Here is a 24,604-nt window from a genome sequence, read left to right on the forward strand (position 1 = left end):
ACAACATGAAAGAAATCCATTATTTATAACATGTACATTATATATATATATATATATATATATATAGTCTCATTTAGCTAAATGCAGTACGCAAGTTTTTTTTTAAATATAAAATAAATAAAAAGAAAACAGATAGAATACAAAAAGAATCGAGCAAGCTAGTGGTAGAGGCATTTTTTGCTTTTGTTAATTTTATAATAAATAAAAAGAAAACAGAATACAAAAAGATTAGAGAAGCTAGTGTTAGTTTTTTTTTTTTTTTTAAGGAAACAAGCACCTATTAAATCAATAGAGTCTAAAAAGGGCTTTTTTATATATAAAGAATAAATTAGAATAGAGAGTGCTAGAGTTAGAGGGTCAAATAAAGATGGAAGAGATGTGTTTTTAGCCGATTCTTGAAGATGCTGCTCGGATTGAGTTGGGCAGGTCATTCCACCAGGAGGGAACATTTAATGTAAAAGTCTGTGAAAGTGATTGTGAGTCTCTTTAGGAAGAGCAATAAAGCGATGTTCACTTGCAGAACACAAGCTTCTAGAGGCACATAAGTCTGAAGTAATGAATTTACTAAAAGGGTTGGAGAGCCAGTGGTGGTTTTGCAGGCAAACATTAATGCCTTGGTTTTTTATGAATTTGATGAACAGGTGTGACGTGCGTTCTCGCACCAGACTTATAGTGTCTTTATCATAGCTGAAGGGAACAACAATACGATTGTTAAACAACAAACAACAGATGAACTAACAAGCGAAAATTACAAGCATATTTAAGCAAAAGTCAACATATGTTAGATCTGTGAAACAAAGCAAAACCAATGTTACTCAACTATCGAGAAGAAACGAAGCAACCTCAGTGTCCGATCGCAGGCCTTCCCGCTCCTTGAGTTCTCTCCAGTGCTGGAAAGCTGATCCGAAATTTACACGAGTCCTACTTCTTGCCTTATCATAAGCCTTCTTTTGTTTCACAGACCTTTTCCTCTTTTGTTTTTATCTCACCATCTCTATCTTTCTGTCGTCGCTCGGCTAATGTCCGTCCTGTGCGCTGAACGCTCCATCCTCCCCATCATAAGTAGAAACGCTCCTTAATGCTGATTGGATACAAGTTTGTTTTGCTACTCGGCTCGATTCAGTTCACTAAAGCGTTTTTGAAAAAATACATACCCCACCTTTAACTGTATACATAGTGCAATAGACATGAAACAGAAAATGTCTTGGGATCACTTTGTGAGTGACGAGAGTTTCAGCTGATCTTCTTCTCTTCATCATTTCCTAATTCTCTTTAGTGTCCCTTTTTAAAGTATCAAAATTATAAATGATGTTACATTGTTTAATTGGAAGCCGAGGCCTGAGCCTGATTTAAGGGCATCCCATTACTCAAAGGAATATCTTTTGGATCATCATCATCCTTCTGTAAGAAAACACATTCAAAAAAAGGTAAAATTACTAAGGAGGTCTGATGTTTAAGTTACAAAAAGAACAAAATAAACTCAGCAAAAATTGAAATTACACTTTCTCAGTATAATGTATTTTAAAGATAATCCAAATAAGCATAAAATAAATTCAATGTAATTTTATTCTTGATTCATGAACGGAAAAAATTAAACAATTATTACATGCAAAAGTAAGAAAGAGTTCCAATAACTTTGCACACTAAAGAGACCTTTCAATAGACTGTGAAAAACACCAGTGTAAAGATGCTCAGGGTCTCTGATCAGCTGTGTGAAAATGCCATAGACCTGCTGCAGGGAGGCATGAGGACTGCAGGTGAGACCAAAGCATGCAGTGTCTGTAATGTAAGAACACCTAAGACAGAGCTACAGCAAGACAGAAGGACAGCTGTTCATCCTTACAGAGCCAAACCACATGTGAGCGTATGAACCACCAGATGTGTTGGAGAAAATCTTCTAGGTGGAAGAGTGGAGTAACATCTCACAGCAAGAAGATGAGATGCACAAGTCTATGAAGATGAGATGCACTGTAGTATTTACACACAAGAAACCTTTTACCCTCTTCCATTACTATTTATCACATGCCTGTGAAATATTTTTTTTGTTTATGTCTAAGTTGTTGAGTCTTTTTATGTTCATAAAAATATTTACACATAAAAAAATTGATAGAAAAAAGCAGTTGAAAGTATAAAGAAGTTTCCTTTCTCTTCTTTTTGCTGAGTTTACTAGAGACTTGGAATTGTGTTCATTCCGGTAGGTTTTCTTTCCCTAATCGTTTAACACATGTCAGTGAAATACGGCTCAGTGTAGTGAAAGCCACTCAATCTGAAAGCAGGTGATGCTGATTTAGTACTAATCACGGGGACCGGCTTTACTGACGCGATGCGCACGACAATCGAATGCAATTAATTGCACAGCCCTATGTCATACTTACATTCTGTGCTGCTTGTGTGTATCTTCTGCGGCGACAGTAAACCACAACAATTCCAGTTGCAGCCAGCAGCAGAACAACTGCAACAGCAGCACATATTCCTGCTGCAGCTTTTGAAGACAAACCTGAACCTGGAACAGATTAAGAGAAGCAGTCATTAATTACTAGAGAGTGAATGATAATATATCCAGTACTTAACAATATCTCCTGACTGATAATTATACCTTTATACTTTGGTCATCAGGTGTATGACATTGTTTTAACTCATAAATGGTGCCTTCAGTTGTTTTTAGCTACTACAACATCTCAAACAGCATCTGCACTTTGAGCTTAGCTGTAAGCAGCATCGCTCACACGAATAATGGCTGATATTATGCATTTTGCATGTTAATAACATTAGTGTCATCGACTCAATTTTTTTTTAACAGTCCACAACCCAAGACTTAGTGGGTTGATCTAAAATACTGAAATGATTTTTAAATTCCTCAAAAGAAAATACACTGAATTACACTCACTAGTGACAGAGACACTGAAACTCTTGACCCTCCTAAAACTGAAGCTGCTGCTGCTGCTGTTGATCTGTAGATGATAAACTCCAGAGTCTGTGCTTCTGATGTTTGTGATGGTCAGAGATCCAGTCTGATGATCCAGCTTCATTCTGTCTCTGAATCTCTCTTCACACTGAACATCTGTACAGATCTTACTCTGATCTCCAGTGATTTCAGCGACGAGACTGTCATTAAAAAACCACGTCATCACATCATTTGGGTGTTTTGTTACACCAGGAACTAAAGTGACAGATTCTCCCTCCTTAACTTCTTCTCGTTCAGCAGCAGGAACACCTGAAACACAAACCAACAGCTGCTGGAGGATCTTGTATTTTAAACATATATAAACTGCATTTAAACACTAAAATTAAATGACTAACCAGTGACAGAAACATCAAAGATCTTTTCACTGTCGCTGCTGCTGCTGTATCATACTATAAAGTCCAGAGTCTGTGTTTGTGATGTTCATGATGGTCAGAGATCCATTCTGATGATCCAGCTTCAGTCTGTCTCTGAATCTCTCAGTACCTTTATTACACTGAACATCTGTACAGATATCACTGAGATCTCCACTGATTTGAGCGATGCGAGTGCCATTGAAATACCATTTAATATCTTCTTGTTGGTATGTTTGAACCCCAGTGTGTAGAGTGACTGAATCTCCCTCCATCACTGACACTCTGTCTGTCTCAACACCAGACACACCTGAAGAAACAAACACAAACAAAAAATATATATATACAATAGTGTTGGGAAAATATTATATACACGATCATAAAGATTGTGAGTAGAGAAATGTGTCTGAATTCATAATGTCACACATAATGTCACACTTATACAACACAAAAAATCCACATCCTCATATTTTCACCCCCCTTTCCATGTATATATTTGAACATTAAATTAATCATTTTCATAAAATCATATTACAGAGTACCCATAAAATACTTAAAAGAATTAGTTTGCACCGTATAAAGACTCAGACAATACAGTGCTGTGTTTTCTTCATTTTATAAATATGTTAGTGCTTAATCTCCCACCTAAATAACGTGTGTAGGCAACATTTAGGCCTACGTTTTATGAAACTGGCAGAAGCTTTTAACCGAAGCGACTCACATAACAGCCAAGCTACATTTGATCAGGTTATGCACTGACATAAATGTCGACTTTTAAAGAAGTTAGTTAGGCCTAACGTTACTTGTTTATACCAAGTCACGTGACCTATTTCAAAAGACTATTTTTCAAGCAAATTAAACTGATCTGATCTCGTTTGAACAGCGATAGCGTTGTTTTTAATTGTTAAAATGTGTTTCAATGTCCATCAATGTGTGTGAGTGTCAGGCTCTGTTCTATTATCCAAACAATAACATTAGCGCCTAATCCATCCTTCACTAAAGCACCAAAGACGCGTTTAGGCCTACTACAGGACACAGAAACATACGGAAAAGACATTGCAACGAAGAGAATCTCACCATGGTCGAGTAAAAACAAAGTCACTGCGAGTACATTGAGGAAAAGCTTCATTTTCACCACTTTTCCCCAAATTTAACCAAAACAGAACCAATGAATAATAAGATTCATAATTCTTTTAACGCGTTAACGGAGAGCAGTAAAGTGAAAGTAAACTGTATTCTCCCAATCGAAGGAGAGTGATGATCCTTGCGTTTTCTAATATGCATGAGGAAAAAAATGCTTTTCGCCCTGTTCTGTTTGCAAAATAGCGTATAAACAGTGGCGGAAGAGGACAGTGGCGGAAGTGGACGAATACACTTGGGAGGACTCTAGGGGCGCTGTAGCCTAATATTAGATGACCAGATGTATTAAATTATAAAACCATTTATTATATATATTAACATTAAAATTATTTAATATTTTCTCTAAAACTTCCTGGATATCAAGACAAGCACCTTGCAATTCTGGCCAAATTAAATGTTGTGTGTGAATTTACACGTTAAAATGTAAGCCTCATTAATGACCCCTTGTGTTTAAAAAAATAAAAATAAAGAAAGAAAGATTAGTGAAATGTAAGAATGAGTTCATAAAAACACAGAACTATTAATAATTATCTCTGATTGGCCCGATTAGCTGGTCTAAAAACACTTCTTATTAAGTGGTACAGTATTGCATGATTTGTAGATTAGCTATATTTAATAGTTTACACTTTGCATAAACATTTGCAATTCGTTTTTAAAAGGTAACGTTACATTCTTCGGGTCTCTACGCTTCCATTTCTTTTTAGAAAATATAAAAATAAAAATAAATAAAAAATAGGAACACCTGATCAATGACAGAGATTAACCTTCCCATTTTGAGGTGATATTTGACTCTTTTTTTAAAGTGCAAAGTTTACCTTTGTAGTGCCATTTTTTCCTAATTTTATCAAATGTAGGCTGTCAAAAAATTGTTGTGTCAAAAAATATATTCATAATATATATATATATATATATCGTATATATATATATATATATATATATATATATATATATATATATATATATATAAATATATATATTAGCCAATAAATTCAATCAGGAAGAATAAATGACCAGTTAAATTAAATTAGGGTTAATAATTTAGCTTTTGTTATTAGGAAGTGGCACAGAAGAACACAAATTAAGGAATATTTACAGACTGTAAAACGAGACTCAGAGGTGAATATATTTAAAATTCATAATAACAATGTTATGAGATTAATGTTTTAAATATAAAGTTTTTTGAATATAAAAATATTAAAGGATTAAAAAAATGAAACTGAAACCACCAGTAGTTGGCGGTAAGTCTGGCCCTGCCCCAAATGGCACCCTAAACAGGGGCGGGGCCAGAGGGTCACTGAAGCGAGCCATTGGCTACCACTGACGAAAGCTTGGCCACTCCTCTCAAAACTGCAGTTTTTGTCCCCTTTTCTTTCTTGACAAGAAATGCATGTATTTAGATGCGGAACCGCCGTATCTCTTTATGACCACATCAAACGGGAGAAGTTTCCGACGCGCGCTTCAGCTTCACCTCACCTCACCTCGCGTCAGGCGCGAGTCAAACGAGCGCGGAAGAGAGCTACAGCAGCCAAATGAGCTTAAGTAGAACAACTGCGAACTGCGGTCTGATGAGATGTTGTTAGACTATGTCAGTAAAACACACTTTCCTATCCATCCTGACAGCCGTTTTCCTGTGCTCACGGCGCTCTTCAACATATGCAAATGTGACGCACGCTCTATATAACTTTATCATAAATAACCCGCACAAGCATTGAGCATACAATAAATACCTACTGAGTTCTGTCGTCAGCTGAGCCATGAAATTAGCAAAAAGGCGATTAAAGATGCAAACTGTGCATGTATACGCAGCACTCAAGTACTAAAATATAATCTGCAGTTCGAGATCACATAAGGCACAAGCAGATATGTATTTATTTGTAATTTATTGCACAAATAAATTTGAGCACAGTGCACTTATACTAGAAAATATGCGAAAATGAAACCATTTAAATGCATAAAATAACTCGTTTTACATTCTGGCATTTATGTCTGTCTAATGTTGACTTCCGGCCTTTTTCACATTTTTATCACTATATATAACTGCATCTCATCCATGAGTATGCGATGTTGGAGAGCAAGCATTTGGGAGTTTTGAGAAGCTGAATGAGCAATAAAGTTATAGTGAGCACCTTTATTAAAATATCTGGAGGTGAGGAATAATACAAAAATTGTCATATTCACTCAGCATTACTTGATCTAATTCAGAAATATCTCAATCACAGTTAGCCTAAGTAGAAATTTGTTGTACTCAGTTGTGTTTTAGGCACTAAACAGTCCAGTACATTATAGTCAAACACATTTTTATATTGAAATAATGAAGATTTCATTATTTATCAGACTGGTTGCTGGCCCCTCCCTGGCCACCCCTATGAAAACATCCTGGCTCCGCCTCTGACCCTAAACCCTCACGGTCTTCCCCAGAGTCCGCACATTCATGACTTAATGCTGCTTTGACTGCTGGGTATAGAAGTCGGTTGCATAGCTCGCCTTCTTGGGCCCTGTCCCAAATGGCGCACTTCCATGTGGACTTTCGGTCCATCGTGGACTAAAATTGCGCGTGCTTGCCGAGTCTACGAGTCCCTAGGGCGGTCCCATTCAGCATTTTAATGCTCTGAAGTGTGCCACCCGCGCCCCCTTGTCTTCCGTGAAGCCCGCATAGATGCAGGCTCCGAACCACTTTAACTACCCAGGAATCCTTGCGAAATGCCAGTCAGACAACGGATCAGGAGGAGATTTCACTCAAGAGCAATTGATGACATGGCCAAATGAGAAGAAAAGTGTAGGTATCATTACGGTTTTTATGACCTAGGTGTACATTTTCCCAGTTGTTACCTACAGTTTATACACAACTTTATGGTCAATCGACCAGTGGTTAATATCTCAAAATAATAATATGCGCGTTCAATAATAGTGAGTCGCATTATGATTCATTAAATAAATAGAACGGAATGTCAGGTATGCTGTAGCTGAGTCATATGTAAAACTAGTATTTATATTTCACAAAAACCCCTGTAAATTCATCTGAAAACTCACGCACATGTTTCATTATGTGTTAAAATTGTAATCTTTGTTCAAATGGAACATAGGCAGCATATTCCCCCGAACTTGCAGCTGTATGTCATGTCAAAAACAACCAGAGTTATCGTTATTTCCGGCGTTACGATCGATTCAGTCCCAAAAATACCTCTTTCAATGCCTTCCCAACCCTCCAGTGGACTCGTGCCAAGGGCCCTATAGGTCTGCACTACATGAAGTCACCAAAGTGTGGACTCTGAGGAAGTCCACAAGTCCGGAGTGTGCCATTTGGGACAGGACCTTGCAGGCTCAGTCAGCAGAAATGGCACATCGAGGGTGCATGTGGGGGCGCTCGCGAGCACCCTTCTGAACGCTAAAATGACGAATGGGACACCCTGTGCCTATGGTCTCGTGCGGGGCGGAGCCAGGGGGTGGCCTAAGCTTGGCCACCCCACTCAAAACTGCAGTTTTTGTCCCTTTTTTTTCTTGACAAGAAATGCATTTATTAAGGCACGGAACCGCCATATCTCTTTATGACCACATTAAACGGGAGACTATTTAATTGAAATCATGAAACTTGTTTAATTTAACATCAGTTAATTAAAAGTTTAATAAAAACTACATTCTTAAGGCCCAAATTCTGATCTTTACATTTAAATATTTTCTGTATTCCATTTTAATGGTTTAATCAAAAATAATTAAAATAAATCAAAAAAATAAAAACAACGTAATTTATTAATTTGTATACAATAATAGGGCCCTATGAAATTTTATTTTCTTCTTTTTATTTATTTATGTATATTATTTGATTTTAGAAATTCTGGTAATCAAATGAAGGCAAAAACAATAATACATTTTTTATTCCAATGAAAATTCCAAACAATGAACAAACCCTTTAATTTCTGTATTCAAAATGCTACACAACAGTTTACTGTGTAACAAGGAATGTTACGGAATTCGCTCAATTTTTGAAGGCACATCTGCGCCATTAAGTCAGTACACTTTAATCAAACTGCAATATGAACTAGTGTATGTGAATATTAATACCGCACATCTGCGCCATTCATTCTGTAACATTCCGCACTGCACGGTAAATTCCGTTTTTATGAATGGAATTCAAAATTTAAATTTGTAATTAAAATAAATGTATTTTAAAGTTTAGAATTAGACAGCCTTATGTTGTGTAGACAATTGCTTTGTGAAAATTAAACCCACAGCACCATCTAGTGTCCAACCTGCTCTTTATACTATTATAACCTGTTTAAATGTGAACAAGGAGTCTACAACATGAAAGAAATCCATTGTTTATAACATTTACATAAAAATATATAAAAAAATTGGACACTACTATGGGACACAGTCTACAGCAGTGAGCATCGCAAGAGTGAAAGGAACCTAAAGATTGTAAATGTATGAAATTGTATATAGGGCCCCATTCCTGTGTTTGCCTGGGGCCCCCAAATCACTAAATCCGCCCGATTGACCTTTGGTATTTCATTAAACAATAAATACATTGCACATACTCCTAAAATGAGAGATATACCTGTACATAGGACTTGAGTCAAGAATTCTGTCTGATGAATCCAGCATGAGCATGTGTTTTGGTGAATTGTTCAACAGCTAACTCTCAAGAGAAGGACAAGATTGAAACCAAGATCAAGATCAGAGAAAATGTGCACAAAGTATCTCACCTTAAGTTCCAGCTCTAGAACCATCCCCCATCTGAGGATGACCAATCAGGGAGCAAAACACGGGCGATGAAGTCCTATAAATAAGACCCCCCTTTTTTTCATTTAATGAAGGACTTTGTTTAATAAATTAATAGTCCTAAAGTTTGCAAACATGAGGTTTTATGTTCTGGTGGATATTAGCACATTTTTAGAACATATGTGGTTGCTAGGTGGTTGATACTGGTCAAAAGCCCACATCCCTGTGATATTCTGGCTTGTACAGGTGCTGGTCATATAATTAGAATATCATCAAAAAGTTGATTTATTTCACTAATTCTATTCAAAAAGTGAAACTTGTATATTATATTTATTCATTACACACAGACTGATATATTTCAAAATGTTCATTTCTTTTAATTTTGATGTTTATACAATAACAACTAAGGAAAATCCCAAATTCAGTATCTCAGAAAATTAGAATATTGTGAAAAGGTTCAATACTGAAGACACCTGGTGCCACACTCTAATCAGTTAATTAACTCAAAACACCTGCAAAGCCTTTAAATTGTCTCTCAGTCTAGTTCTGTAGGCTACACAATCATGGGGAAGACTGCTGAATTGACAGTTGTCCAAAAGACGACCATTGACACCTTGCACAAGGAGGGCAAGACACAAAAGGTCATTGCAAAAGAGGCTGGCTGTTCGCAGAGCTCTGTGTCCAAGCACATTAGAGGTGAAGGGAAGGAAAAGATGTGATAAAAAAAGTGTACAAGCAATAGGGATAACTGCACCCTGGAGAGGATTGTGAAACAAAACCCATTCAAAATTGTGGAGAAGATTCACAAAGATTGGACTGCAGCTGGAGTCAGTGCTTCAAGAACCACTACACAAAGACGTATGCAAGAGATGGGTTTCAGCTGTCATTCCTTGTGTCAAGCCACTCTTGAACAACAGACAGCGTCAGAAGCGTCTCGCTTCAAAAAGGACTGGTATTCTGCTGAGTGGTCCAAAGTTATGTTCTCTGATGAAAGTACATTTTGAATTTCCTTTGGAAATCAGGGTCCCAGAGTCTGGAGGAAGAGAGGAGAGGCACACAATCCATGTTCCCTGAGGTCCAGTGTAAAGTTTCCACAGTCAGTGATGGTTTGCGGTGCCATGTCATCTGCTGGTGTTGGTCCACTGTGTTTTTGAGGTCCAAGGCAGCATAACACCTGAGCAGTGCCACAGACTGATCGACTCCATGCCATGCCGCATTGCTGCAGTAATTCAGGCAAAAGGAGCCCCAAATTAAGTATTGAGTGCTGTACATGCTCATACTTTTCATGTTCATACTTTTCAATTGGCCAAGATTTCTAAAAATCCTTTCTTTGTATTGGTCTTAAGTTATATTCTAATTTTCTGAGATACTGAATTTGGGATTTTCCTTAGATCTCAGTTATAATCATCAAAATTAAAAGAAATAAACATTTGAAATATATCAGTCTGTGTGTAATGAATGAATATAATATACAAGTTTCACTTTTTGAAAGGAATTAGTGAAATAAATCAACTTTTTGATGATATTCTAATTATATGACCAGCACCTGTATATGGCTCGGGTCTCTCCTTCAATGTGCTCTTGAGGGACTTCTCACCTGATTCATCATCCAGCGGGTGAAATCATAAATTAAAATAACAGCACAAGTTTTCTCAACAATACAAATGTTTCTGAATCAGTCATTGATGCCTGTTTCCCTATTTATTATTCTTACATTTTATTTTTGCAAAAATAGCAACCCACACACTGTGTCCTTTTTATAAATTGTCTGATATTCTATTTTATATTACAAGTGTACACTACAAACAGCATGCATATTCTGTATTGGAGCACCATTTAGTGTCACAACATTTAAAGAATTCAGTTATTATGGTTGAATCAGATATTTATTTAATGGTAATGATATTTATAATTTTTTAATGGTATGTAGCACATGAACATACATATAAATAAGTTATTGTTACTTGTTTCAGATAGTAAATGGTATAGAGGCTGACACAAACTTAAAGGAGAAAAAAAATTCTGCTTGTGGAAAGGCATGTGATTCTTGACTTTTACTACAAAATAAAACCTCTTTATATGCACAGATAATTTACACTATTTGAGTAACTTAATAAAAACACTGGAAAAATTAATGTTAATGAAACAAAATCATGTATGTCCAGTTCTTATTTATTAATATTATGGCAAGATCCATTGTAAGGAGTTTGGCATATGACATCATTTTAACTCATGGCAAAACATTTACATGACAAAAATGCATTATGACTTGCACGCGCGCACACACACACACACACACACAGAAAACCCATCACAGAAAACTTTCTGCATTTCACTCTTAAATCAATCATAACTCCTAAACCATTAGGTGCAGACTGAGATCTCTTATATTGTTGGAATCCTTGGATCAAGACAGACAAAACTTGTGATCAATGATCAGATTTGATCAATGGCAAAAGTTTGGGGGTATTTTGGCATTTCTGAAAGACCTACTTTTGCGAACTAGTCCTAGGTTCTCTGGAGTCCAATTTGCAATAATTATAAAAAAGTTTAAATTTCGATTTACGGTCACTAAGGAGCACCAAAACACTCAAAGTGGGTGAAGCCACTGTATTTGAGTGAATGTGATTAATTACTGTACTTGAGTATCTTTTTGGATACTCTGCACTCTCAGAAAAAAAAAAGGTACAAAAGCTGTCACCGGGGCGGTATCCTTTTTAAAAGGCACAACTTTGTACCTAAAGAGTCCATATTGGGACCTTAAAGATGCATATAAGAACTTAAAGTGTACATATTAGTACCTAAAAGGTACAAAAGTGTACCTTTTGAAAAGGTACTGCCCCAGTTACAGTTGTTGTACCTTTTTTCCTGAGAGTGTGTAGTTTTACTGAGTATCAAAGATATTAGAAACTTTTACTCTCTACTTCACTACATTTTTGAAAAGTATCTGTACTCTTTACTCCACTACATTTGTAATGAGTGTTGCAATTACATTTCTGCTACAAAAGAAGTGATAACGCCAACTACAGGACACTGAAAGTACTTTTTTAAATTTCACTTAACATTATTTTTTCACTATTCATTTACATTTACATTTAGCAGACGCTTTTATCCAAAACGACTTACAAATGAGGGCAATGGAAGCAATCAAAATCAACAAAAGAGCATTGATATGTAAGTGCTCTTACAAGTCTCAGTTAGCTAAATGCATGACACATAACAAGGTTTTTTTTATTATATAATAAATAAAAAGAAAACAGATAGAACAGAAAAAGAATAGAGCAAGCTAGTGGTAGAGGCATTTTTTGCTTTTGTTAATTGTATAATAAATGAACAGAAAACTGATAGAATACAAAAAGATTAGAAAAGCTAGTGTTAGTTTTTTTTATTTATTTATTTTTTTTAAGGAAACAAGCACCTATTAAATCAATAGAGTCTAAAAAGGGCTTTTTTATATATAAATAATAGAATTAGAATAGAGAGTGCTAGAGGTAGAGGGTCAAATAAAGATGGAAGAGATGTGTTTTTAGCCGATTCTTGAAGATGCTGCTCGGATTGAGTTGGGCAGGTCATTCCACCAGGAGGGAACATTTAATGTAAAAGTCTGTGAAAGTGATTGTGTGTCTCTTTGGGAAGAACAATAAAGCAACGTTCACTTGCAGAACACAAGCTTTAAGAGGCACATAAGTCTGAAGTAATGAATTTAGTTAAAGGGGTGCAGAGCCAATGGTGGTTTTGTAGGCGCACATTAATGCCTTGAATTTTATGTGAGCAGCTATTGGTGGCCAGTGCAAATTGATGAACAGGTGTGACGTGCGTTCTCGCTCCAGGCTTATAGTGTCTTTATCATAGCTGAAGGGAACGACAATATGGTTGTCAAACAACAAACAACAGATGATCTAACAAGCGAAAATTACAAGCATATTTAAGCAAAAGTCAACATGTGTTAGATCTGTGAAACAAAGCAAAACCAATGTTACTCAACTATCAAGAAGAAACAAAGCAACCTCGGTGTCCGATCGCAGGCCTTCCCGCTCCTTGAGTTCTCTCCAGTGCTGGAAAGCTGATCCGAAATTTACACGAGTCCTACTTCTTGCCTTATCATAAGCCTTCTTTTGTTTCACAGACGTTTTCCTCTTTTGTTTTTATCCACCATCTCTATCTTTCTGTCGTCGCTCGGCTAATGTCCGTCCTGTGCGCTGAACGCTCCATCCTCCCCATCATAAGTAGAAACGCTCCTTAATGCTGATTGAATACAAGTTTGTTTTGCTACTCGGCTCAATTCAGTTTTCTAAAGCGTTTCTGAAAAAATACATACCCCACCTTTAACTGTATACATAGTGCATTAGACATGAAACAGAAAATGTCTTGGGATCACTTTGTGAGTGACGAGAGTTTCAGCTGATCTTCTTCTCTTCATCATTTCCTAATTCTCTTTAGTGTCCCTTTTTAAAGTATCAAAATTATAAATGATGTTACATTGTTTAATTGGAAGCCGAGGCCTGAGTCTGATTTAAGGGCATCCCATTACTCAAAGGAATATCTTTTCGATCATCATCATCGTTCTGTAAGAAAACACATTCAAAAAAGGTAAAATTACTAATGAGGTCTGATTTTTAAGTTACACAAAGAACAAAAACTCAGCAAAAATTGAAATGATACTTTCTCAGTATAATGTATTTTAAAGATAATCCAAATAAGCTTTACAGATCTTCACTGGAAAGAGAGAAAACAATGTTATTTATGCTTGTTTGATGAACGGAAACAATTATTGCATGCACTTGTGAAATAAGAGTTCCAATAACTTAGCACACTAAAGAGACCTTTCAATAGACTGTGAAAAACACCAGTGTAAAGATGCTCAGGGTCTCTGATCAGCTGTGTGAAAATGCCATAGACCTGCTGCAGGGAGGCATGAGGACTGCAGGTGAGACCAAAGCATGCAGTGTCTGTAATGTAAGACTCCTAAGACAGAGCTACAGCAAGACAGAAGGACAGCTGTTCATCCTTACAGAGCCAAACCACATGTGAGCGTATGAACCACCAGATGTGTTGGAGAAAATCTTCTAGGTGGAAGAGTGGAGTAACATCTCACAGCAAGAACTGGCAAGTCTATGAAGATGAGATGCACTGTAGTATTTACACACAAGAAACCTTTTACCCTCTTCCATTACTATTTATCACATGCCTGTGAAATATTTTTTTTTGTTTATGTCTAAGTTGTTGAGTCTTTTTATGTTCATAAAAATATTTACACATAAAAAATTTGATAGAAAAAAGCAGTTGAAAGTATAAAGAATTTTCCTTTCTCTTCTTTTTGCTGAGTTTACTAGAGACTTGGACTTGTGTTCATTCCGGTAGGTTTTCTTTCCCTAATCGTTTAACACATGTCAGTGAAATACGGCTCAGTGTAGTGAAAGCCGCTCAATCTGAAAGCAGGTGATGCTGATTTAGTACTAATCACGGGACCGGCTTTACTGACGAGATGCGCACGACAATCGAATGCGATTCATTGCACAGCCCTATGTCATACATACATTCTGTGCTGCTTGTGTGTATCTTCTGCGGCGACAGTAAACCACAACAACACTTCCAGTTGCAGCCACCAGCAGAACAACTGCAACAGCAGCACATATTCCTGCTGCAGCATCTGAAGACAAACCTGAACCTGGAACAGATAAAGAGAAACAGTCATTATTACTAGAGAGTGAATGATAATATATCCAGTACTTAACAATATCTCCTGACTGATAATTATACCTTTATACTTTGGTCATCAGGTGTATGACATTGTTTTAACTCATAAATGGTGCCTTCAGTTGTTTTTAGCTACTACATCTCAAACAGCATCTGCACTTTGAGCTTAGCTGTAAGCAGCATCGCTCACACAAATAATGGCTGATATTATGCATTTTGCATGTTAATAACATTAGTGTCATCAGCTCATTTTTTTTAACAGTCCACAACCCAAGACTAAGTGGGTTGATCTAAAATACTGAAATGATTTTTAAATTCCCCAAAAGAAAATACACTGAATTACACTCACTAGTGACAGAGACACTGAAACTCTTGACCCTCCTAAAACTGAAGCTGCTGCTGCTGCTGTTGATCTGTAGATGATAAACTCCAGAGTCTGTGCTTCTGATGTTCATGATGGTCAGAGATCCAGTCTGATGATCCAGCTTCAGTCTGTCTCTGAATCTCTCATCACACTGAACATCTGTACAGATCTTACTCTGATCTCCAGTGACTTCAGCGACGAGACTGTCATTAAAAAACCATGTCATCACATCATTTGGGTGTTTTGTTACACCAGGATCTAAAGTGACAGATTCTCCCTCATTAACTTCTTCTCGTTCAGCAGCAGAAACACCTGAAACACAAACCAACAGCTGCTGGAGGATCTTGTATTTTAAACATATATAAACTGCATTTAAACACTAATTAAATGACTAACCAGTGACAGAAACATCAAAGATCGTTTCACTGATGCTGCTGCTGCTGATTATCACTAGTTTATAAAGTCCAGAGTCTGTGGTGTTGATGTACATGATGGTCAGAGATCCATTCTGATGATCCAGCTTCAGTCTGTCTCTGAATCTCTCAGTACCTTCATTACACTGAACATCTGTACAGATATCAATGAGATCTCCACTGATTTGAGCGATGCGAGTGCCACTGAAATACCATTTAATATCTTCTTGTTGGTTTCTTTGAACCCCAGTGTGTAGAGTGACTGAATCTCCCTCCATCACTGACACTCTGTCTGTCTCAACACCAGACACACCTGAAGAAACAAACACAAACAAAAAATATATATACAATAGTGTTGGGAAAATATTAGTATACAGATCAATGTGTCTGGATTCATAATGTCACACATGCAAACAAACAGCGGATGAACATCACTGGTTTACACGATCACTCTTCAGACAAACATACGTAAGTCTCATGAATGATCTTATACAACACAAAATCCACATCCTCATATTTTCACCCCCCCCCCCCCTTCCATGTATATATTTGCACATTAAATTAATAATTTTCATAGAATCATATTATATAGTACCCATAAAATACTTAAAAGAATTAGTTTGCACCGTATAAAGACTCAGACAATACAGTGCCGTGTTTTCTTCATTTTATAAATATGTTAGTGCTTAATCTCCCACCTAAATAACGTGTGTAGGCAACATTAAGGCCTACGTTTTACGAAATTGGCAGAAGCTTTTAACCGAAGCGACTCACATAACAGCCAAGCTACATTTGATCAGGTTATGCACTGACATAAATGTCAACTTTTAAAGAAGTTAGTTAGGCCTAACGTTACTATACCATACCAAGTCACGTGACCTATTTCAAAAGACTATTTTTCAAGCAAATTAAACTGATCTGATCTCGTTTGAACAGCGATTGCGTTGTTTTTAATTGTTAAAATGTGTTTCAATGTCCATCAATGTCTGGGCTCTGTTCTATTATCCAAACAATAACATTAGCGCCTAATCCATCCTTCACTAAAGCACCAAAGACGCGGAAACCGATGGAAAAGAGATTGAATCTCACCATGGTCGAGTAAAAACAAAGTCACTGCGAGTACATTAAGGAAAAGCTTCATTTTCACCACTTTTCCCCAAAGTGAACCAATGCGGAATTTGATTCATAAGTGTTGTCCTGCTTTAACGGCGAGCAGTAAAGTGAAAGTAAACTGGATTCTCCCAATCGAAGGAGAGTGATGATCCTTGCGTTTTCTAATATGCATGAGGAAAAAATGCTTTTCACCGTGTTCTGTTTGTAAAATAGCGTATAAACAGTGGCGGAAGAGGACAGTGGCGGAAGTGGACGAATACACATGACACTACTCTAGCTGCACCCTAACATAATATTACAAGACCAAATAAATTAAAAAAACAAAAACAATAAATATATAAATATATAATAATTAGCGATTAGCTGGTCTAAAAACACTTCTTATTAAGTGGTACAGTATTGCATGATTTGTAGATTAGCTATATTTAATAGTTTACACTTTGCATAAACATTTGCAGTTCGTTTTTAAAAGGTAACGTTACATTCTTCTACGCTTCCAATTCTTTTTAGAAAATATAAAAATAAAAAAAATAAAAAATAGGAACACCTGATCTATCTATATATATATATATATATATTAGCCGATAAATTCAAAATTCAATCAGGAAGAATAAATGACCAGTTAAATTAAATTAGGGTTAATAATTTAGCTTTTGTTATTAGGAAGTGGCACAGAAGAACACAAATTAAGGAATATTTACAGACTGTAAAACGAGACTCAGAGGTGAATATATTTAAAATTCATAATAACAATGTTATGAGATTAATGTTTTAAATATAAAGTTTTTGAATATAGAAATATTAAAGGATTAAAAAATGAAACTGAAACCACCAGTAGTCGGCGGTAAGTCTTGCCCTGCCCCAAATGGCACCCTAAACAGGGGCGGGGCCAGAGGGTCACTGAAGCGAGCCATTGGCTACCACTGACGAAAGCTTGGCCACTCCTCTCAAAACTGCAGTTTTTGTCCCCTTTTCTTTCTTGACAAGAAATGCATGTATTTAGATGCGGAACCGCCGTATGTCTTTATGACCACATCAAACGGCTTCACCTTACCTCACCTCGCTTCAGGCGCGAGTCAAACGAGCGCGGAAGAGAGCTGCAGCAGCCAAATGAGCTTAAGTAGAACAACTGCGAACTGCGGTCTGATGAGATGTTGTTAGACTTTGTCAGTAAAACACACTTTCCTTTCCATCCTGACAGCCGTTTTACTGTGCTCACGGCGCTCTTCAACATATGCAAATGTGACGCACGCTCATAAACTCTAAAATATAATCTGCAATTCAAGATCACAGTAGGCTATAAGGCACAAGCAGACATGTATTTTTTATTTGTAATTTATTGCACAAATAAATGTGAGCACAGTGCACTTATACTAGAAAATATGCGAAAATGAAACTATTTAAATGCATAAAATAACTCGTTTTATATTCTGGCATTTATGTCTGTCTACTGTTGACTTCCGGCCTTTTTCACATTTTTATCACTATACATCTGCATGTCTCATCCATGAGTATGCGATGTTGGAGAGCAAGCAATTGGGAGTTTTGAGAAGCTGAATGTGCAATAAAGCTATAGTGAGCGCCTTTATTAAAATATCTATGACAAAAATTGTCATATTCAATCAGCATTACTTGATCTAATTCACTAATATCTCAATCACAGTTAGCCTAAGTAGAAATTTGTTGTACTCAGTTGTGTTTTAGGCACTAAACAGTCCAGTACATTATAGTCAAACACATTTTTATATTGAAATAATGAAGATTTCATTATTTATCAGACTGGTTGCTGGCCCCTCCCTGGCCACCCCTATGAAAACATCCTGGCTCCGCCTCTGACCCTAAACCCTCACGGTCTTCGTCAGAGTCTGCACATTCATGACTTAATGCTGCTTTGACTGCTGGGTATAGAAGTCGGTTGCGTAGCTCGCCTGCTTTAGGCTCAGTCAGCAGAAGTACACATCGAGGGTGCATGAGGGGGCACTCGCGAGCACCATTCTGAACACTTAAATAACGAATGGGACACCCTATGCCTATGGTCTCGTGGGGGGCGGAGCCAGGGGGTGGCCTAAGCTTGGCCACCCCACTCAAAACGGCAGTTCTTGTCCCTTTTTTTTCTTGACAAGAAATGTATTTATTAAGGTGCGGAACCACTGTATCTCTTTATGACCACATCAAACGGGAGACTTTTCAGACGCGTATTTCAACTTTGGCTCAGCGCCAGGCGCAAGTCAAATGAGCGCGGAAAGGAACATGTGCCAAATGAGCTTCAGTAGAACAACAGTCAACTGAGGTCTGGTTAGAGGTTATTAGGCTATATGTCAGTAAAACAGATTTTCCTGTCCTGCCAGCTGTTTTACCGTGCTCACGGCGCACACTCTTCAACTTTACGCGAATATAATGCGCACGCTCTATATAGCTTCATCATAAATAAAGCTAACAAGAAACTATGAACATACAATGTATAGTTCAGTCATCAGTTAAGCCATGCAATTACCAAAAAGGTGATTAGTGCATTCATGTATGTATAGCATCACATTAAACGGCAGGGGCAGAAACCAGTGGCAATCCTTCACAAAACTTCCCTGGGTGCCGCAGCATAAATGGCTGCCCACTGCTCCGGGTGTGTGTTCATGGTGTGTGTCTGTGTTCACTGCTGTGTGTGTGCACTTTGTATGGGTTAAATGCAGAGCACAAATTCTGAGTATGGGTCACCATACTTGGCTGTATGTCATGTCACTTTAACATCTACCACAGTTTATCATGGGTAGAATGCAAAATGTTTCAGTGTTACAAGCATTTCAGTCAAATGTAATTTATGCAATATTTCAAACCTTTAACCCACCAGGGGAAATAAATACGGCAACAGTACCCCAATTCCATGGGGGAAAATATGCTGACTTGGCAACCCTGCATCCAACACGAGCTGCAGGAGTATGATTTAACTGATCATGCGTCGAGAGTAAGGAGAGATGACTGACAGATGCTGATGGACTTGCTGCTCAGCCGATTGACAGATATCTGATCTTATAAGATGTGCTTCCTTTATACAGAGTGGTGTGATCGCCAAATCGAAAGTGAAAGTAAACAGAGAGTGCTCATTTATAAGAGATTTAAATACTCTGCATATTGATAGCGGCTCCCTGATGCGTGAAAATTACGATGCAATATTATAATATTTGCATGAGCAGGCAGTAATGGTAAGAAATTCAGCAGGAGGGGCTTAAGAAAACAGTCCCAGGCAGGGCTTTAAAGGAAAACCCCACCGTTTTTCCTTAGGATCCAAACAGGGATGAATTTAGAAGTTTGGTGGCTTCTAAATTTATCCCTGTTTGGATCCTAAGGAATGAATGGTGCTAAGCTAAACGCTAGCATGCTGCACCGCGCGCTACAGCGATTGAGTGCACACACTGAGACGGGAGAGGTACGTATCATCAACTCGTCTAAGCTGAGGGAAGAACATAGTGGAATATGGAAAAACGGTGGCATTTTCCTTTAATACAAAAACGCACACGATGAACAGCGACTGTAGAAAGTAAAGGCCGAATCCAGGGCATTTTGGGCAATTTAGAACTTCCCCCCATGAGGACTTTTTTTTTCTTGCTTAGTTTGTTTTCTGTTAGGACAGAGGGAGGGATTTTTAAGTTAGCACATTTTGTTTTGTTATTTTCTTTAATTTAGCACCGTTAGATTAGTATAGTTTCTTATGTACCATTGTAAATAGGCTTATGGTTTATTGCACGATTTGCACTTAGTTTTCACATCCCATCCAAAGTGCACACACACAGCAGTGACCACACACCCGGAGCAGTGGGCACTGATTTATGCTGCGGCGCCCGGGGAGCAGTTGGGGGTTTGGTGCCTTGCTCAAGGGCACCTCAGTCGAGGTATTGAATGTGAAAGAGAGCACTGTACATTCACTCCCCCATCGACAATCCCTGCTGGTATGAGCCTCGAACCCACAACCTTTGTGTTACGAGTCCAACTCTCTAACCATTAGGCCACGACTTCCCCCAAAAAATAATAAAAATAAAGCGAACCACCTTTATTTGTTTTGAAACTTCCCGTTGTCTTGGCTTCAGTCATTTCCTGTGTTCCTCATTATTTTTTTTTTGGTTGTGTAAACAGCAAGGGTTTTTGTCTGAGTGGCCTTTATGTGTGTTCCCCTTTTCCCCTAGACCGCCACACCACTAGGGTACGTAACACTGGTATGAAGACAAAGCTGGCCACAGGAGTCTGTGCTGCTTGTTTGGTTCTTGTGGTCTTTGCTGAGGATCTGTTCCAATGGCTGACGTGTCGATGAGGTCTTCACATGTGATCGTCTAGTTGAAAACACTAGTGCTGACATTCGGGGCTTTGATGAGGTTGTGTGTAGGTGCAGGCCCACCATCTGGTCTGGATACATCTGGTCTGGATACACCGGCTGACTGTAACCTATAAAGATGAGACAGACAAAATAATATTAATGTAGATGTTATACTTCTTACGATGCAAGTACATTGGATATTGTGTGTTTTTTGCTAATTTTATTCTTATTATGTGGATAATGTTAATGCTAATTGGAAACAGTATTTTATTTGACTGTAAAGCTGATGGTGAGGTTCATAAAAAAGCAAGACACAAAGAAACTTTTCTCCTACAAGTTTGTCCAGATCAAACCACATCTTTGAAGAAAACCAACCACAGCAGGTTTCAGTTTGACTCAGAAGACGAGCTGCAAAACTAACGAGATAGAAGATATTAACTGTTTGTTGTTTTAACATACAAAGTAAATCAACTACTTTTTAAAAATTCTCAGTGTTAAATAAGAAAATGAAACATGTTTTCTGCTATTAAGTCCTAATAAGTGCTACAAGAGCACTTACATGTCACAATAACTCATTTGTAAAGCACCTGTGAAGAGTGGAGGGTTAAACTCTGTCGTGGGAGGATTCACACACCAACTCAAGTGCTTTCAGCAGATAGTTTCTTTTCAGAAAATGTTCCATGTGTTTGCTTTGTTCTGTTTATGCTGGGGGCGTCTGACTGGTGAGTCACAAATATATTTTAATGTCCTAATATCAGTAACATTCTTCACAGATATTAAATATCAAGGTGATTTAAACTTTTCATGATCTAAATGACTTTGTAGCTTCGTACATTGTGCTCTGGATAGAAGATAAAACTCTCAGAAGCTTTAATCTGTGTAAAATCTGTTTGTTCATCAGGTGTGTTCGGTGATTCAGTGTCAGTGATGGAGGGAGATTCTGTCACTCTAAACACTGATCTTACTGAAATATGTAAAGGCGACGACATACTGTGGAAATTTGGAGCTGAAAAGTCTCCCATAGCTAAAGTGAAGAAAAAGAAGCAAATCCTCTCCACACATAATGTTCCTGATGAGAGATTCAGAGACAGAGTGAAGCTGGACAGTCAAACTGGATCTCTCACCATCACAAACATCACAACTGAACACACTGGACTCTATGAACTAGAGATTAGTGGAGAGAAACTGTTATCAAAAACATTCAATGTTTCCGTCTATGGTGAGTAGAGATCATTCATCCTGTCCTTCAAATATTCTTGTTTTATTAAAGGAATATTCAGTACAATTTAAGCTCAATCAACAGCATTTGTGGCATAATCCTGATTACCAAAAACATATTTCTTTTTAGTTGTTTATGGTGAAGGACTTATGTCAATGGAATTTTTGGAGGATTTTTTTAATTTAAAATTTATGCAGTGCAGACTATTTGACTACTTTATTCAATTACTGTATATTTCCTACCTGTTAGACAAGTAACAGGTAGGAAATATTTAAGCAACAAGATGGTGGCGCGTCCACACGCAGCGGCTTATCTCTCTCCCATCAGAATGGTGTTTTCGCAGTGTTTTTGTACGTTTTCATCGCGTCTACCTGTCTTTAAGCGCGCATACAGTTGTGAGTTTCTGCTTGATGTCGGCAGAACTACTTTTTTAGAGTTAAACTCCACACACGCCGAAGAGCTGCAGGACCTCGGTCTGCTCCAGAGGCCTACACCATCATCGACCCCCACTGCTGCATCTCGCACACAGCAGCGGTGCCACAAACGGCGTGAGAGGAAGCAGAAGAGGGGTAAGCATGGAGGTATCCGGGCTAGGCTAATGGCTAACCCACACAAGCCAGCTATCCCCACCATCATACTGGCTAACGTACGCTCTTTGGACAATAAACTGGACTACATCCGAGTACTTTGCTCAACTAAGAGGACTGTAGGAGACTGTTGTGTTTTTGTGTTCACGGAAACATGGCTCAGCAACAGCATTCCAGACTGCACTATTCAGCTCGATCAGCTGACATGCTATCGAGAGGACAGAGTTCTCATCGCGGGAGGTAAATCACGCGGCGGCGGGCTTCTTCAAAAAATCAACAACCCATGGTGTCGTGGTACTGTTGTGGTCTGCAAACACTGCTCACCCCTGGTGGAGTTTATGAATATTAAGTGCCGGCCGTTCTATCTACTGAGGGAATATTCAGCAATACTGCTTGTTGCTGTATACATCCCTCCCAGCTCCAACCACAACAACAGGAGTGAGGCACTAAATGAACTGTACCAGTACATCAGTGAGCAGCAGACAGCCCACCCTGATGCTTTTCTCATCATAGCTGGGGAATTCAACAATGCAGACTTTAAGAGTGTGTTCCCAAAAATACACCAACACATTAACTTTCCAACATGAGGTAAAAACACTTTGGACTTTACACCAACCAGAAAGGAACTTACAAAGCCCTCCCCCTCCCCTTTACAAACTAATACAAGTGTGGCCAGAAGGGTCGTCAGAGGCTCTTCAAGACTGTTTTGACACAACTGACTGGAATATGTTTAAGCAGGCTGCCACATACAATAACACCACTGACCTCCAGGAGTACTCAGAGACTGTCACTGCCTACATCACCAAGTGTATTGATGATGTAACAGTCACAAAGACCATCACTGTCCGGCCCAACCAGAAGCCGTGGATGACAGGGGAGGTCTACAGACTCCTGAAGATGCAGAACACTGCCTTCAGAGCTGGAGATGAGGTGGGCATGAGGACAGCTAGGGCCAACCTATCCCGCAGCATCAGACAGGCTAAGAGACAGCACCATCTCCCTGCTGAACAAGCTGAACACCTTCTTTGCTTGCTTTGAGGCACAAAACAGCACCACTCCACAGAAGACTCCACCTCCTCCCGGTGACCAGGTGATGACGCTGACCCCAGACAGTGTGAGGAGATCCTTCAGCAGGATCAGTGCACGCAAAGCTCCGGGTCCTGACAACATTCCTGGGCGTGTAGTGAGAGACTGTGCAGCAGAACTCACTGATGTCTTCACAGACATTTTCAACATTTTGCTTTGTCAGGCTGTTGTCCCCACATGCTTCAAAGCTACTACCATTATTCCAGTCCCAAAGAAGCCATCTCCATCCTGCTTCAATGACTACCTTCCAGTTGCACTTACCCCTATTCTCATGAAGTGCTTTGAACGGCTAGTCATGCACCATATCAAGTCTGTTTGCTGAGCCCCCTCCTCTTCACTCTGCTGACCCACGACTGCACACCATCACACAACTCTAACCTCTTTATTAAGTTTGCGGATGACATGACTGTGGCGGGTCTCATTAGCAAGAGAGATGGGATAAACTACAGGAGTGAGGTGAGCCGCCTGGCCGGGTGGTGCAGTGACAACAATCTCTCTCTGAATGTGGAGAAGACGAAGGAGATTGTTGTTGACTTCAGGAGAGTGCACACTCAGCATGTTCTTCTGGCCATCAACGGTGCGACTGTGGAGAGGGTGAGCAGGACCAAGTTCCTAGGTGTGCAAATCACAGAGGATCTCTCCTGCACT

The 24,604-nt window shown here is 38.5% G+C and overlaps 1 protein-coding gene and 1 pseudogene across 4 annotated transcripts in view; both read right to left on the reverse strand.

The window, feature by feature from the left end:
* Positions 1–588: 588 nt before the first annotated feature.
* LOC109068211 lies at positions 589–4,458 on the reverse strand (annotated as a pseudogene).
* An 8,525-nt stretch (positions 4,459–12,983) lies between these two features.
* Positions 12,984–24,604, reverse strand: part of LOC109053833 — a 69,979-nt gene continuing 58,358 nt past the window's right edge. For 3 of the 4 annotated variants that reach the window (XM_042712357.1, XM_042712356.1, XM_042712355.1), the window contains 5 exons: positions 20,802–21,192; positions 15,632–15,961; positions 15,221–15,547; positions 14,712–14,842; positions 12,984–13,739 (listed from right to left, as the gene is read on the reverse strand). In XM_042712357.1, the coding sequence (XP_042568291.1) occupies positions 13,659–13,739; positions 14,712–14,842; positions 15,221–15,547; positions 15,632–15,961; positions 20,802–20,844 (912 nt within the window). In that variant the 5' untranslated portion in view covers positions 20,845–21,192 and the 3' untranslated portion in view covers positions 12,984–13,658. Of the gene's footprint in view, positions 13,740–14,711; positions 14,843–15,220; positions 15,548–15,631; positions 15,962–16,737; positions 17,018–20,801; positions 21,193–24,604 lie in introns of those variants that run through there. The other variant, XM_042712354.1, reaches the window with a different exon arrangement.

Source organism: Cyprinus carpio, chromosome A22, assembly GCF_018340385.1.
Source record: "Cyprinus carpio isolate SPL01 chromosome A22, ASM1834038v1, whole genome shotgun sequence".
NCBI classification, from domain to species: domain Eukaryota; kingdom Metazoa; phylum Chordata; class Actinopteri; order Cypriniformes; family Cyprinidae; genus Cyprinus; species Cyprinus carpio.